At 40.2% G+C, this 18,094-nt stretch overlaps 1 protein-coding gene across 1 annotated transcript; it reads left to right on the forward strand.

Annotated features, from left to right (window-relative positions):
* Positions 1-852: 852 nt before the first annotated feature.
* PPP1R27 (protein phosphatase 1 regulatory subunit 27) lies at positions 853-17,360 on the forward strand. The gene is made up of 3 exons (XM_075216811.1): positions 853-1,275; positions 2,191-2,341; positions 15,900-17,360. Exons 1-3 carry the CDS (start codon positions 1,107-1,109, stop codon positions 16,021-16,023), a joined length of 444 nt encoding a protein of 147 aa, XP_075072912.1. The 5' UTR covers positions 853-1,106; the 3' UTR covers positions 16,024-17,360.
* The last annotated feature ends 734 nt before the right edge of the window (positions 17,361-18,094 follow it).

The raw sequence follows: 18,094 nt of genomic DNA on the forward strand, positions 1-18,094 counted from the left end.
ATTTCCATCCTGTGTAGTATATTTGAGAAGATTGATGGAGACAGAAAGAAATTTTTCTGCCGACTCCCTGTTCTGTGGAACATAAATACTTATCATGCCACTAAAACACATTGAAGAGTGACACCAATAGGCTAAAACAAGCTAATTAACACATTACAGGGGAGGAGTATTAAACACTAAATACCTGACAAATTATCACAATTCAATTATGATATACCACATAATAAAAAATGTATTTGGGTAATAACGTCCTGAAAGTTGTTGAAAGACTTCACTTACGTGGGACAAAAACGAAATAATTTTATCTCCATAGAAAACAGACTTTCATATATTTTAACCTCCAACAGTGGGTTTACTTTGTTTTGCTCTTAACATGTTTTGTAATACAGTGCTTTCATTTCAAGCCATACACATTAAAGTCTTGTAATTCTTTTCTTAGTCTGTCTTGCAATTTAAACCATGCACCATTTGTCAGGAGAGAGAGAGAGGGAGCGATCTTTCTTGGCACTAGTGGAGCCATATTGCTTGAGCATTAAACCTTCCTTTTGCAGTTCATTAAAATGTGTATAATTTCAGACCTGGCTAGACAGAGTGACCCAGCTTTATTGACCTCTATTTAGTGAGCCATGTTATAACTTCCTTCTGTGTGAGGACAGATAACTGTCTGATTGTCAGTAATAACCCTGGTAGCACACTCCCCACCCCAAACTTGCAGCCAATTTCTGCTTCTTGCTTGTGACCCTGTGAAGCTCTGAGCAGCAGCTGCTCTCACGATCAGTTGACCTGGTAAGATGAGCCTCCCTTGAACTGCAGTGGGCGTCTGCACTGGTCGTTTGCCTTACAGTACGATGAGATGAGAGTCCCTTAAATAGATAGGAAGGCAGAGCTATAAAAAGAGGGTTTTATGTGCCGCTGCTGTGTGTGTGGAATTGGTCATCAGTGTTCAGATCTGTGTTACAGGGCTCCAAACGTTAAAAGTGGCTCAAGGACTCACCTCATTTTTTGGGGAAGGAGACAAACCCGATTCTGCCCAAGAGGAAATAACCTAGTTGACAGCGCTGGCGCTAAGTTCACCTTCCGCGGCCCCAGATCACGGCATCCTCAGGATGAGGTACTACTCTACCCGTCGGTCTGCGCGTAGCCTGAGATCGTCACGGACGGTGCGTTTTCCAAATGACGTTGTCTTCCTGGACCATATTCGACAGGGTGACCTGGAGCAAGTTGGGAGATTTATCCGAGCACGAAAAGTGACATTGGATACAATCTACTTAACAGGTGAGGAGACCAGTTGTCTTAATTAGGAGAAAAACAGTGATACATCCATAGCTATCTTGAAAAATAGTCAGAAATATTATGCATCACGGCTCCCTGCCTCCTGGGACTTGTCCAGTCTTGGCCATTATGCGACAGTCTTTCCACCAATGACATTAATCTGTCACTGACAGTTGTTTATTAGCTGTTGTTGACTTGCGCTGCGACCAGAAAATGTTTATGCTCCAGAAATAAAAAGTCTTTCTAACAGCAGTTGCATCAGTTGTGGAGAAAAACATCCCCAGATGTAGACAATGTAGATGCATGTGTCCTTCACAAGTTTTTCGTAGGGAGTAGAATAAGGCAATGCTCTGGATTTGTATTCATTAATCACTTCTGGCTTTGAAGAAAAGAAACAGACTGGACTTGTATTGTATATCTCCACAAGGGCGGCACGCCAAAAGAATACTGCATACATGTAAATGACTGTGGGGATCCATCATAAAATATGACCTGTTACGTGCTTTTAAGGTCTAAAGGTTTTCCTCAGTCTAAACTGACAGCGCAGCATTCAGACCTTTTATTACAGGCTGGCACAAATTAACCAGAATTATATTTTAAAAGCCAAACACCTGGTGCCTGGTTCACCCCACTGGTGCCTGGTTCACCCCACTGGTGCCTGGCTCCCTTCTAGGTTGTCCTTGTCTAACCATGTGTGAAATAGGTGCTCAGACTTTCCTGAAATGAAGTTTTTGCTGTAGCCCAAATAAACAAAGATGTTTTCTGTGTTGGGTGAATTAAGTTGGGTAGCTGGAATTTAGAGTATAATGATATGACAATAGTTAATCATCTACATGACTGCAATGATTACGTCTTTCAGATAGTCTTGTACACAAAAGCAATATGAGCTGACCTGTGACCCCTGCTTTCAACCTTCAGGTATGGGTGCTCTGCATGAAGCAGTCCTCTCTGGGAATCTAGAGTGTGTGAAGCTGCTGGTGAAATATGGAGCAGACATAGAGCAGAGGGATGAGAATGACTGGACTCCCTTGCATATGGCATGTAGTGACGCACACCCACACATTGCCAGGTGAGGCCTATGGAGAAATAACTTCTTATGACATCTCCTGTGATTACATCACACTGTGCTGGGAATGTAGATGTGAGCCACAATGAGGTCATATAGACCAGAGATAGGGGCCACATGGGAGGCACATGACCATTAACTGCAGTAATAAGCTAAACAATACTTTTAATCAAAAGAAAAAGACACCTATGTGTAATAACAACAGGCATTCTAAACAAGCATGTGTAACAAACATCTGACAATAAGGAAGGAAGGAGCTGCAGGTGATGGCTGAGAGCTGCCTGTTGCCCATCACTGTCATAGACTCTCAGTAGGGTAATGTCATGATAGTGTCATTTTAGCTGTGGTTGTCCAAAAATGCAAGTTTATTTTTACTGGCGATTTCTGAACATTTACTTCTGCTTTGATTTTCCATTATTAAAGATCCGCTACTCTAAATATTGAGGGTTGTTCTGGTAATTTTGATATGCAGATAACAAAAGGGCTACAAATCACTACTTAACAAGAGTAAATACACACTTAGGGGTAAATGTATCAAGCTGAGAGTTTTCCGGCGGGTTTGAAAAGTGGAGATGTTGCCTATAGCAACCAATCAGATTCTAGCTAATATTCTGCAGAATGTACTAAATAAATGAAAGCTAGAATCTGATTGGTTTTTCAAACCTGCCTGAAAACTCTCAGCTTGATACATTTACCCCTTAGTGTCACATAATTGTAAGATATTGTTTTTGATAGAGTTGCATTTTCCAGAGTTTTTATCCTCTAGGCTAAATTGCTGTTAGTGATATCTGTCAATGCCTCTCTAGAGGAAAGTCTCTAGTGTAAAATCCTCCTATAACATTAAAAGAATATCTATGGGAACATATTTGCATCAGGTTTTCAGCAGCGATTTTCACTGACATGATCGCTGCAGAAAAATCAATCGCCAGTGTGACATAACCCTTATGCCCTTACTCAGACATATTGCCAGGCTTACTCTCTATTATTTTAATAAACTCTTATCTCTAAGCTTGTATGCATGCAAATAGTATCTTCTTGTAAACTGTAAACAAACATCTCCAACAGGACATGGTTTCTGGATTTCCCCATGGTTAATTTATCTGTGTCAGAGTAAAAAAACCTTTAAAAAAGAGTCTGCTGGTGGTAGAGAGGAGAGACTCTCCCTGGGATTAGTGGCATTTATGAAATTAGATTGAGAACTAAACAACTAACGTAAGATATTCCTCCAGTATTCAATTACTTGATAACAAAACAAAACAAAAAAAATACCTGAAAGCTGAATGTTAAGGATAAAACAACAGATCCCTTAGATCAGTGATGGGCATCCTGATGCACTACCGGGGGCTGCATGGTTCGGCCCTCTACCATTCAAAGGGGCCGCACATGACACTCAATCTCATTTATAAGTTAAAACAAATATATTTACTCAAAGAAATGGACACCTATCTGTAATAATATATCAGCAGGCATTTTAAACAAGTGTTACAAACTATAACAAACAAATCTTACAGTAAAGCAAGAAGGGCCACAAGTGAAAGCTTGGAGGGCCGCATGTGGCCCCAGGACTACCTGTTGGCCACCAGTGCCTTAGTTGCATAAGTTTCGCAAAGTATACATAAGGCAACTACCATTTACAAGGTGATCTGACAAGCAGGAGATATTTGGTACTATATAACAGTTATATCCATTATACATTTAGTGTTATGATCAAGTTTTGAGCCATTTTTTAGTTTGCCTTATATATTTAGCAAAAAACTATGCAGTTTTTTTAATTCTTGATCCAATCCTCTTTTGATGATTGGAAATATACATCCTTGCACTTGACTTCCATTTCATATACCGTAGTTGTTGTTTTAATCAAACACAGGTAACGCCTATAATGCTTGGCTGGTGTGATTGTATCCACTTGCTTAATGACCTCAATCAGTTTGATAGCGTTTCACAGTGGAATGTGTAACAGAAGCTATTAAAGATCTCCAGATGGATTTGAAGTAGAGGTAATACAAATAATACTAAAGGATACTGATCTTAGATGACCATTCTCTGCAGAGCCACCAATGGCTCTAATGGACCTATGCAACACTGCTCTCTAATCTTACCGCTGTTTCAGTCAGGCCAAGCAGGTGTCATAGCCCCTCCCCTGTGAACTTGCCATGAATAGAAAGTTTAGGGTGGAGGGCATCAATACTGGCTTGATTTGTTTAAAGCTTAGGGAGAACTGCAGCATGGGACCATTAGAACAGGAACTTTCAGTGGATCCAGAAAATGGTACATCCAATTAGCTTTTGTTTTTTATTTCAACTCCTTCAACATTTTTTTGTTTTCTTCAGGTTTAAGATAAAATATAACTTGAGAATCACTTCAAATTAACCATACATGACGGGAGTATAGGAAGAGGAAGGAATGGCCATCAGCTGGTCCATGACAGACAGTCAGCTCTGAATAAATGCTAAGTTCTATTATTATTATTAATACACAAAAACATGGGATGAGTGATATTGAAATTTAAAATGCATTCACTAAAGGTAATTTTTGAGAGTGCAAATAATGCAATTCTATTTGTGTACATGTGTCTATTTGTACATATGCTGTTGTGTTTTTTGGTGATGCCCCTGGAAAATCAGTTTGCATCAAGTTTTGCGGAATTGCAAATCTGACTAAAAAAAGCATAAGGTTGAAAGAGTAAAAGGTCACTTTAAAGTTATTATCCGTTTGTAGCAATGGGGAGATGTAAGGCCCCTCCTTGGCTGAGGATCCATGGGGTGGTGTTGCACTGGAGCCAGGGATCTGCAGTACTGTTATCGATGGTGAGATGCTTGGAAGAATAAGAAACTAAGTGCTAAGTGGTGAAGGAACAGGTGTGAGTAGAGGAAGGTGCATATTAAATGTGTTAGAGATGGTTGTGCAATGTGGGTAGGCAAAAACAGGGAAAGAGGACGTGGCTACAGAATGAGATGTGGGGGAAAAAGGGGCAAGGAAAATGTTAGAGAAATATAGCTTTTTGCTATCTCCGCTGTCATGTCACTCTATCCCTCCTCACCTGGTTGAGGTCAAGTAAGAGGTCATAAAGAGAGGATATCATTCCTTACGAATTGGTTGGCAACAGCATAACAATTCAAAGCGGGTGACACCTCTAAGAACTTGAGTAGAAAGGAGAGAGAACAGAAAAACTCTTATTTGGATGAACTCAAATGGTCTCAAGATGTACGAGGGACTTTGCTGTTGTAAACCAGAGAAAGCCAATGGCCTTGTTTGAGCAATCTACTGGGTATATGACAACCGCTAGTAGTTAGTAAGAGGATCTAGTAAAGAAAATGGCTGGGAGAAAATCAGCGTTATCCCTGATGAGAATCAAAGCAAAACATGGAGTCAAGAGATTAGCTTTGAGCGAGTACTGATCCCAGATATTTATGTCAAACTTCAGTGACGGGGGCAATGTAAGGGTGGAGTGGGGGGTTCTGTGCCTTTTGTGTATGGCGCAGATATAGGAAATGGTCTGTGAATTTATGACATTGGCCTCAACATCGAGCTAGGACATCACTAGGACATGGCGCAGCAAGATTAGCTACTATTTCTGTGAAGTGAGCCGCCAGGTGGTACAATTTTATATCACTAGGTTAGAGGATACTCTTAGAGGTCTGCTATCCCAGATAAAATGTATAATGGATTTTTAAATGGTATTCAATAGTGTAAGTGGAACAGCTAGTGTTTGTAAGAGGTATAGCCACTTGAGGATGATATTCATCTTCACTGATATGATCCTGCCAAGCCACAAAATTATAAGGAGGATAGTTCAGTCTGCAGTTTGGTAAAGAGAGGGGCATCATTATCCTGGTAAAGAAGGTCATGGCTAGAAGTGATAAACACCCCCAAATATAAAATCTTCATTTGTTGCTATGTAAAGTTGTATGTTTTGGTTAGACAGTCTTTGTCTTGAAGGGTGGCTGGAGAAGCATGGCGTTCGATTTTGAACACTTAATTTTGTACCCCGAGAAATCACTATAGCGATGCATCATTTTATAGAGATTGGGTAAGAAGATTCTCGGTTGAGTTAGACCTGCACCTCCATGTAAAATTGTACTTTAAGGGACAAGCATCCTAAAATTATACTTATTAAAAAGTAGTGGTGTGTTGAAAAGTATGATATAGATATAATAGATGTATAGACTAATTATTATGTAATAGTAGGAATTTAACTAATGATTGATGATAATAGGAAGAAGTATGACGGTAGAACTGGTATAGATAGAGAGTAACTATAGAGAAATGGAAATAAATATAAATATATGCAATACATTATTAGCAATAGGTGTAAGGCAAAAACATAAAGAAAATGAAAAAGAGATTTTCAAACTGTATTTGCAGATTTCCTTTTTGGTTTAGTTTCAAGCACGTTTTTACATACACATACTACCTCCTACTATAGCTAAGCGTATTAGTTTATCAACCACACTTTAAAGTCATTAGGACTGTCTTTATCATATGTGTCATATTTGAAAGTTTAAACGTTTTGTTGCATTGGTTGTGTGCAGAGAAATGTGCTTTTCTTTGTGCTTTAAAGGTGCAAATAAGCATTCAATGGGAAGTATACGATTCAGCTTGGTTCCCACTATCTTTGCCAAAATGTAAAAATGTCCTTTTTGTGACCATAAAAATACTCTGTGGACACCCCGCTAAACAGTGAACACCCCCTTAATGCACCTTCTACATCCCTCAAATCTCATTTAAATAATTGAAAATGAAATCAAAACTTTTTTTCCATGTCAGCACTCCTAGTTCCCACATAGTAAGCAACACCCGATCCTTCAAGATCCTCCAATCAGAAATGCTAAATTATACATCTCTGCCTCTGCAGACGCTGTAATTTTCCATGGCATTCGCACCAAGGAAGGTGCCTTTTATCACTATTACTGTGTGAACAACACAGGAAAACAGTGGCGGAACTACCGTCACTGTAAGTGGTGCAGACACTATGGGGTCTGGAGGTGAGGGGGACCAAGCAACTTTTGGTCCACCCTCCTGAGGCCCCCGCTCTGCTAGTCCCTTTGTAGGAACTGGCGCATGCTCAAAATAGCAGAATGGGCGCCTCTAATGAGCATGCACACGCCCTGGTGTCGCTTCACTGTACATGTTTCAGCCAAAGAGCAGAGAGGGGACATCCAGAGAGCAGCCAGATTGCACAGATTAGGACTTCATATAGTGTGCTGAACTGTGTGTGTGGCCATTGACAGCTGCCATCTATTTCTGGGTTGGTTGATGACCAAACACATTCACCAATGCAGATCACTGACTGACCAAAGTTTCCAACTCAACTGGATTAGATTTTTATCTGTCAGGATGTGGCCACACACGTTGCAATGATCTGCCAATTTGGTAAAAAAAAACCATGATATTAGCCACCAAATCTGCCATGTGCCTGGTGATCTTTTAAGTAGTTGTTTACCACCATGCCACAGATCTAAATTAAAAGCAGTGCTTTTGGCAGCAATCGGGCCTGAGAGGTTTTAAAGGAGAAGGGGGATATTTCAGTGCCTTAGCGGCTGGCATATATTTGTTTGTGAGTTGCTCACAACTAATCATACACCCCCCTCCCCCCTCTCTGCAGATCTGAACAGTGCAACCCTTTTCAAACTCACCTCAGCCCACCACTGTCACAAATAGTAATTGTATTTAAAGGGCGGGTGGGGTGCTCCTTTCTGCTCCACGGGAAGTTCCTGTCCTCCCAGGGCTCGCTGATCTCTTACTGTCATACTCTGCAGGAGGAGAGGCAGTTTCCAGGATAAATTATATGTCTCTTACATCTCTCTCCTCCAGACCAGTCTGATGAATGGGCAGTGAACATTTATTAGTTCCCAAAATGCCTGGACTATATTTGCTACTTTTTCTTATTCCATCTCCATGTAAATCATAAATTGTTGTGGTGCACGTATTCCACCAGCTATTTAGCACTCCCTAATGGTGGCTGTATATATAATGCCAACCCTAGGTTTAGAAACATTACCATTCTTTTCCTAGAAGTCTGTGACACCACCTGGTGTAAACAACTTGTTTAGCGCTGCTAGAGAATATGTCTAATGTTTATTTTTTTCCACTGGCCCAACACGAGTGTACTTTTACATAATAGTCAAATTACTTTTCTAAATTTTTGTTAAGGAAAAAATGAGCAATGCTCGTACAGTACTTCTGTATGTATTTATATATGTAAAAAGTCTCGAAAGAAACATAATATTTTTCAAATACCCTTTTCAAAAATATACCTGGGATATAATATGATATCAAATAGCAATATTTATTATATATCCATTATATGATACTGTAACAAAGTCTAGATCTAACAGTGCAAATAAAAAAGAATATCAATATTCCCAGAATAGGATAGAATTAGCCAAATCATAGTGACCAATAAGGACCTCATTTCTAAAGCGCCCTGAATGCACACCATAAAACACGTTGGTTTTTCATTGCGTTGTGCCAGTATGGTCCACGCAATGAGCCCAATATCTGCTGTCCGGCAGAAACTAGTAGTGCACCTATGTTTGCTTTTTTTGCACTGTGCAAAAGAGTAAGCATCCAATCAAATCCCAACCCCGGCCACTTTAGAATCACTCCTATCATTAAATAAGACTTTTCCATTGTCTCCTAAAATTCTGTTCAGTTTAGCTTTACTTATGATTTAACTGAATGATGCAAGGGAGGGGACATTGGGACCATAGACAGTGTTAACGGATGTAGAGGTTTGCGTATATTTGAAGCTGGAAACTAGAAAACCGTACCTACACCATGGTAATCCACTGGCGGTCCAGCAATGAGGGGCAGGCTGGGCTGGGGGGGCATCTGCCCCCCGGGTCGGTCCCATAGTGGACTACCTTGGGCTGGGTCACTGGGCCACCTGCATTTTTTTTCCTTTAAAATGTTCCTAATAGGGCTGCTGAGTCGAGTCTTACCCCCCACGTTAAAATTTGCCAGCCCTCCCCTGCCAGAAATCAATCCCACTTGACATAGAACACAATTAATTTAAATTTGCTATAACCCCCGCCCCCCTCCCCAAACAATTTGCTTTTATATTTAAATTACAATTAGAAAATTTACAGGATTTGATAGCTCCCTTTTCACATACAACAGTTTGGGTAGTAGGCTACTCACAGTCAGTGACGGAGATTATGGTTCTGACCTGTCATGTCCACCCCAAGTTTTAAGGTATGGAGCTAGAGATGACTTACTCTTGTATTCCAAGGCATGAAGCAGGTAGCTCGATGCTTATACCGGTTGGTCAAACCTCAGTAAGATTGTCTATAGCCTTGGATAAAAGACTTTTACAAGGAGACATTCTTTAGCTATGTCATCATCACTGTAGATTTAGCTGTTTGATAACAGGCCACCTCCTCATTCCCAATGAAACATGGCAGCAGAGTCATGTTCTACTTATTGCCTGAGCTCTGTGCAGATTTATTTTATTTAAAAAAAAGAAGTTCATCTGGAAGTTCATTGGTGGTCATAGGATCTCTCCTGCACTTAAGAGGAAGTAGATTATCCTGAGCAGGTGACACACATCGTAAAACCTGAACACTGTGTATGGCCACGGGGACTAGATACAGAATAATCCAGTACCTGGTCCTCTTACACTCTCTCATACTAAACCAAGCATTGTTTTTTATAGAATGCCCAGTATATATGTCCACCCCTTAGGTTTTCACGATAATGGTTTGCACAGAGTCATGCCTTCAGGAATGTTTAAACCACCTATATGGGTCAATTTATTTACATATGTTCTAACAGGTGAATGGTATCCTGAAGGCCGGATTTGTCCCTGCCAAGCTTTTCTCCACCAGCTGGAAAGAATTAGATTACTTATGCACAGTGGACTCAGATAAAACAACTGTCAATACAGAGATCACTGATCTCTATGGTAAACACCAGCTCCATACTCACTAAGAGAATGACGCACATAAAATGCAGCCTGTACTACTTGGAAACAAGAACATAAGTTGCTTTTAGAATAGAGATAAATGATTTCTATTGTGACTGGCATACTGCATTGGAGGTAACACTTTATTGTGTATGTATACTTAGAATCGGTTTCAGTCATTATTGTTTTACAGGCATAGCATTGGACAATGGTAATAGCAGTCACAATGCTGGACACTGTGGGCCTGATTCATTTTCATAGGTGCGTCCAATTCACGTCCATAGCATATCATGCGTGAAATAGTTCTGCACATGCTCTGAAATGGAACTTACGCCAATGAACGTAATTGCATGGACTTGGATCAGGCCTTGTGTCATGTAGCACTAATGCTGATAACCTTGCATTTAGCGATGACAGACAGAGCATTGGTGTAGCACAGATATCATCCAGAGCCCACCTCCAGTATAAATGAAGAGGGGTATACACAGAATTTCAGGGGCTTCCTTCAGTCACCAGTGAGTGACTTAGTGGCCATGGCGATTGGTACTTAGTAGGCATACATTATTGATCAAGTATCCAAAGGTAGTTCCTACTGGACATGTGTCAATAAGTACAGTGACTTATCATATAACAGCAATTATGTTATAGTGGTCCAAGCATTGATGGTATAATTGAAAATTCAACAGGATGTTAGCAAATTACTGACCAAGTGTTAGGAACCCCTCCAGCTGGCACGACACAACCCGGAATCTACTCTGCCAGTCAGGTGTTCACTGGAGCCCCTGATGGTGGGGACAGACTGGGTTGCAGACTGACAGAGGGTCGTGAAGTGTGTACCGGCTGGGGAGAACCCAAGCAAGCGGAGTGGAATCCAAGCAGAGGTCAGGGGCCGGCAGCAGACAACAGTACCAGTATACAAGCTGAGGTCAAAGGGTCACGAGCAGACAGGGAGGTCGGTATTCAAGCCAGAGGTCAGGGTCACGGGATACACAAGCAAAGTCCAAATCCAAGCCAAGGGTCATACACGGGTAAACAACAGCAAGTCCAATAGACAGGAACAAGGCAGAGAGCAGGTACAGCAGACTGGATACAGAGACTATAACCGGCAATGAGGCAGCAGACCTCATTGCCTTAAATACAACCCACAACCAATCAGAACCTGCCCCTAGACATAGCCACACTTGCAGGCTAATTGCCAGCACCTAGCAAGACCAATTAGGGCTTAGCCCTGAAATCCACACTTGCAGGCTAATGCCTGCTAATTCAGCCACAGGCTGAATCTGCCTGATTGTCCCTAGGGCGCATGCGCGCCTGGCTGCCAGGACGCGGCGATGAGGAGGCGTCCGACCGTTGCCTTGGGAGTTGGAGGCAAGTGACGTCCTGGTCGTCATGGTGACGGCCGGGACGTTGGGACCGACAGGAAGCGAGCCGCGGCGGCTGTGAGTACCGCCGCGGCTCGTGACACCAAGTCCTATATTTTAGTGGGTATACCAACTGGCATTTCTCAATGGGTAAATCTTGCCATGTGTGTGTCTCAGTATAATGCATCTCAGTAATCATATTTCAGAAGATACAATACACGGGGAAATGTCAGTAGTATGATTGTATATAGTTAAATGCATGTGTGTGTTTATCACTGTAAATTGCATCCTTTTAGCGCCTGATGTCCTGCACAACATATTAATCGCTATTATCCACGGTTTTTGAATAGTTGTGTACATGTGGTTATAATAGCTGGGGAATAACTCCAAGATGACTTCTACTATACTTTTCTTACAATACACACATATTCTTGTAGGAACAAAACAATGGCCTTGTGTGAAGGAATCCTTATATCCAGTTTGTTTTGTCTTCACTTACAGTTAGGGTGATATGACATTGGCAGCTTCTGCGCCCAGCGTATATCTGCCATAGGAAGACAGCATTAATCTGCTCCCTTTATCTGCACATTGCATTCAATGGATATGCAGAGGTACAATCACACTACAGTGGAAGTGCTCAAGTGCTGCTGGAAAATGGGAGATAATCACAGATAACAAATAATACTACTAAACCACTGATTGGTTTAACCTCATTTACAGTGGATATAAAAAGTCTACAAGCATATTGAATTTGCAGGCGTTTGTGATGTAGCCTAAAATCATGATAAATACTGTCAAACCTTTTTTTCCATTTTTAATGTGACTTGTAACCAACAGATCTCAAGTGAAACACAGATAGACATTTTTTTGGAAAAAGAAGTGAAAATAAAAAACCTACATTACCCTGGTTGCATAACTGTACACACCCCAAAACGAATATGTTGTGGTAGCATCTTTTGTTTTTATTACAGCAGTGACTCTTTTTGAATAAGGCTCAAACATCTGGATTTTACAATTATATCCCACTCTTTCCTGCAAAAATATTCAAGGTACATCACATTGTGAGGGATGTCCTGTGTACAGCCCTCCTTAGACCATCCTACATGGTTTAGGTCAGGCCTGTCCAACCTGCGGCCCTCCAGATGTTATGAAACTACAAGTCCCAGCATGCCCTTCCAGCTATCAACTGGTTGTCTACTGGCAAAGCATGCTGGGACTTGTAGTTTCACAACACCTGGAGGGCCGCAGGTTGGACAAGCCTGGTTTAGGTGAAATTGAGGTCTGGCTCTGATTGGGCCAAGACTTTGATCTTCCTTTTCTGATGCAATTCTTTGATTGACTTCAATGTGTACTTTGGATCATTATCATGTTGGAAGGTGAAATTCCTCTTTATCTTCAGCTTTCTGACAGAGGCCAGCAGGTTTCATGCCAGAATATCTTGATATTTGGAGCTATTCATTATGCCCTGTATGCTGACTACAGCCATTGTCCCAGCTAAATGAAGCAGCCCCAAAGTATGTTTCTATAACAACCATGCCTCACACAGTAGGAATAGTGACGAGCTGGTTGACTTTGTGCCCATCATATCTTTTAGAATTAAGGCCAAAAATTCAAGCTTGGTCTCATCCATAAGACATTTTCATGGTTTGGGGTGATTGAATGTATTTTTTGCAAAATTTAGGCAAGCTTGGGTGTTTTTTTGTGATAAATGGCTTCTGTCTAGCCACCCTACCCCATAGCCCAGATGTGCAGAATACAGAGATTGTAGTCACATGCAGGGAGTGATCAGTTCCTGACGGAAATTCCTGCAGCTCCTGTAATGTTGCCAAAGGCCTCTTGGTAGCCTCAATGATGAATTTCCACCTTGTCCTGTCATCAACTTTGGAGGGACGTCCTGATCTTGTCAATGTCTCTGTTGTGGCACATTTTCTCCACATACTGATGATAGTATTCCAGCGTTGCATGGTACATGTAATACCTTTATAATCCCCCTGATTGTCACTTTTCATCAATGAGATCCAGTAGATCCAGTGTTTTGAAAGCTCCTTGGGCGCCATGGATACTCCAGTACAATGCAAGCAAGAAAACTGCAAGGAAATTCTACAGGAACAGATTATATGAGGCTAATCACAACCACTTTTCTTGCTAGAAGGTGCATGCTAATTAACTTTAAACATGATTTTGAATGTGATTGGTTAACTCTGAACACAGCTACAGCCCCAATATGAAACGGTTGGAACACCTATGCAACCAGGGTACTGAAAGTTTTTTTTATTTTCACTTTTTTCCTAAAGAAAATTGTTTACACTTGAATTTTGTGGCTTGCAAGGTCACAGTAAAGGTGAAAAAGGTCTGACATTATTTATCTTGGTTTCCAGCTTTACATCACAAACACCTTAAGTTTCAGTAAGTGTGTGTAGATTTTTTATATTCAATGCATGTGTCACTTTTGTGTGTTTCATTACATTGGTCAAAGTGCACTTAGAAATGCACCTCGTGTACAGGGCTGCCAAGAGGAATTTGGGGCCCCGGTAGAGCAATCTTCTGGGCCCCCCTCCATGTATAGCTGGAGAAGAGATGTGCGTTTCCAACATGAGCTGCGGCTATGCCTCTTTACACATGACATTATGGGGGGAATTCAATCAGCCACGAAGTGTATCCAGAACATCTGTGAGACACTACACGATGGAGATTTTGTGGAAAATGTCTACTGTTATTGCCGGCAATGTCTGCGGCATATCACATCGCCGACAATAGAGTTCCCCCCATCATGTATTAAAATGGTGTTGCTATCACCTACCTGTTATTGCAGCTTTCACAACCTGGTACTGGATTCTTGAATGTTGGGACCTGTTTTGGAAAATGTATAGGTACATGAAAATATGGAAAATAATTAGTGAACACAGTACACAACTCAGAGATGTGCACATCTTCAATATTATATATATATATATATATATATATATATATATATAAATATACAAGTTAACCTGTGCATGATACTCATGCATTCTAGTCAAATCAAGATACATAAGGTCTTAAAAAGGTTCTTGTCATGCATTTGGGCCTAGCCCAGGCCTCCTCTGGGGAAGATCGTTACTTCTCGACGCAAGCGCCCTTTTTAATGTGTGTTCATGAGGTAAAATTACCTCACGAAAATGAGTTTGACCCCCACGGGGGGAAGGGGGGATGATGGAAGTTAACTGACTTCACTATTCTAATTTTTTTGTCAAATAATGTCAGTATACCAAATTTCAGGTCAATTTGATGAGCCCTTTCTGAGGAAATAGTTTTTTACACACACACACACACACACACACACACACACTAACGCACGCCTCTACACATGTGTGTTCATGAGGTAAAATTACCTCATGAAAATGAGTTTGAGCCCTACCAAATTTCAGCCCTTTTTGAATTTTTTTCCCCACACACACTAAGAATTTAGTAGGTCAGTGTATAACTCCACCCAGCAGGTGGCGCTGCAACTTGTTTTTTTTTTTTCACACACAGACGCCACTAAGCATTTATATATTAGATATATATATATATATATATATATATATATATATATATATAGTTTAAGGGTTTTTGCACGCCTCTTAATTTTTTAGCATGCAGTATGTAATACATACATTATAATAAAACATAACATTTAACATGTCACCCCCACAGCCACATTATGTCACAGCCACATTATTCCACCCCCACATTACAACCCCCCCAAACACATCATAACCTTTAACAACCCCCTCCCCCAATATGCGCATGCGCCACCCACTGTGAAAATTTTGTTTTTAAAAAGTTAATTACAGGACTACAGAGCCTGGGCCCCAAAGGCAGGCCGGGCCCGGGTAATTTGTACATGCCCCCCCTCTCTCGGCATCCCTGCTCGCGCAATAATGCAATTAGAAGGTACAAGTCACTGTATAAGGAGAAAATAGCTGTCTGTCATTTTTCTCATTATTCGCTCATATAAGACCCATAACATAACCAATATATACTCTACCAAAAGATAGCCCTCTATAGTGTAAGCTAAGAAAAATAAAAGTTATTAGCAGTGAAACTGAGAGATCCCCTAACATAAAAATTGGTCTAATATGAAAAGAGCTGACATAGGATAAATGACATTATTAGCATACTAAGTTAATTAAGTTGTATGTCTTTATGACTCATATTATGACTAGGCAGGTTATGGTAGTATGAGTATATGGTAAAGGAAATTCTATATATATATTAATATCACTTATTCATTATAATATGTGTGACTACATTAAAATCTCTCTCCACACAGATACCTCCTTTCTCTCGGAGCACAGAAAGATGTTGTGAACAGCGATGGGGAGAAGCCATGTGAACTGATAGACTCCGACTGCGAAGAGTTAGTGCAGATCTTCTCCACCAAGGAGGGCGACTGATGGACCCTTCCTCTGACTACCAGTGGAGCAGGGTGGGGATTTTTTGAAATGTACTGCCCCCTAGTGGTGGAACTTTGAGTGCGGAGGTTTCTCTCTGAGCTCTTATCTATTCAACCAAACTCACTCCTGAGGAGATTTTTTTTATGTTCTGCTACAGTCACACACACTGTAAAGGACAGGATGATAACAAAGCAACAGAGTGTATTTATACTGGGTCTTCAAAAATCTATAAAACCACTAAGTGCAAGACATAGAAGTAGGGTAACCATTTTGTGACATATTACTGGTAACAATGGGCCCTGTCTGGACATGTGGACAATTAATCTACAATGAAAGCTGATAATTGACTTTGTTGTTTATAGGGCAATGTATATGTATATAAAGAGCACAGTGTGCATACAGTATACGTATGTGTGCTCTAACTATCGTCCATCTACAGCATTGAGGTCAAAATGTGGATATGGGGCCTCATTTACAGATGGACGCATTTGTGCACTGAATGTACTCAGAAAAGACAGCGCAAAAAAAAAAAGCTTACTTATGTATAAATGCTGAAACAGCGTTATCTCAAAGTGCATCTAACTCAAGAACAGTAGTGTTTGTCCCAAGTGTACATCAGGTGGATAAATGTGTATATTTACGCCTAACGATAGCATAAAGATGCAGCTTGACAGTATAAGTAGTAAATGCTGAAGTCACATTACCCTCCTTGTACACAACATAATAATGTAGTCTTGACAGTGTTAGTAATAAATGTGAAAGTCTCATTTTCCATAAATATGTAAGTAAATACAAACACCCCAACATACAAAATCCAATGGGAATATTCTTTCCTGTAATATGCCAAATGGAAATAACAAATAACCAATGTAAATAGATGGGCGTGGCTTGATATAATATAACCGCAACGCTAGCAAATGGAGTACTCTCAGCTGGAGAGGTCAATATGCAATCAGCCAATCAGAAGCGGTTAGTTATGTTGCACTTACCCATACTGTACTCGGAGGTCCACCTCTCCAGTTATAAGGGGACACAAGTCTAAGATAAGCAAACATCTACCTATGTTTAGTGCGCATGAACAGTACAGAAATGCGTATATATGCAAAAAAAAGTTTTGTGCGTCCAACTTTAAATGAGGCCCGTTGTCTGCAATAGAGTCTGTAAGAAACATTTATTAAACAGACTTATTACATTTTCATGTTCTTGACTTGAGTGAAATCTACAAAATATGTGCATAGCTGAACAGGAAACTCCCTCCTGCGCTCGTTTATCTCCTGATCCTGGCTGCCTTTTTTTTGTGTGCTGTCTTTTATACCATAAAAAGTTGCAACATTTTACCTTTTTTGATTTTTTTTTAAATAAAAATTATGTTGCTCAAATCAAAAACACAAGTCCAGACCACTTTTAGTTCAAGAATCTTAAAACCATAGTGGAAAAAGATACTTTTTTAATTATAAAAATGTCTCTTTTTTTAAATAAATGTGCTTTTTGCCACAGTTAGGGTTCATGCAGCTCTAGTTATTGTGAGAGAAAATGCCCAAAATTAGTCATTGTTTATCCTGCATCCTCATGCCTCTCTGTATGTCACCCTCTACACTTTCATTTTTATTGGTGAAAAATATGTAGCTGGTAAAGACCAAATAACAAATAAAAAAGGGAATATCAAAAGAAAAAAAGCAAATAACCATTTCTATTTTGTGCCCCTGAGCTGTGGTATATCTATACAATAAATATAGTTCTTCGGGGTATGTTTACTAAACTGCAGGTTTGAAAAAGTCAAGATGTTGCCTATAGCAACCAATAAGATTCTAGTTATAATTTATTTAGTACATTCTACATAATGACAGCTAGAATCTGATTGGTTGATATAGACAACATCTACACTTTTTCAATCCCGCAGTTTAGTAAATATACCCTTTGGTATGAAAAATGTAAATCATGCTATAAATGTACATAGCTGTGTTTAAAGTGCTGCTCAACATACCATTCAAGCTGATGCAGTATTGAAAAAGTGAATTACAGCATCCAAAATTATATGTACAAAACAGAATATTTAGGGGCCTTGATGTAG

This window comes from Mixophyes fleayi, chromosome 6, assembly GCF_038048845.1.
Source record: "Mixophyes fleayi isolate aMixFle1 chromosome 6, aMixFle1.hap1, whole genome shotgun sequence".
NCBI lineage: Eukaryota > Metazoa > Chordata > Amphibia > Anura > Limnodynastidae > Mixophyes > Mixophyes fleayi.

What these genes read in the sequence shown, in the direction of transcription:
- PPP1R27 (XM_075216811.1), top strand. Translation starts at nt 1,107, where the DNA reads ATGAGGTACTACTCTACCCGTCGGTCTGCGCGTAGCCTGAGATCGTCA. An exon ending in GGATACAATCTACTTAACAG is followed by an intron (nt 1,276 to 2,190) that starts GTGAGGAGACCA and finishes TTCAACCTTCAG; the next exon opens with GTATGGGTGCTCTGCATGAA. An exon ending in GCACACCCACACATTGCCAG is followed by an intron (nt 2,342 to 15,899) that starts GTGAGGCCTATG and finishes CTCTCCACACAG; the next exon opens with ATACCTCCTTTCTCTCGGAG.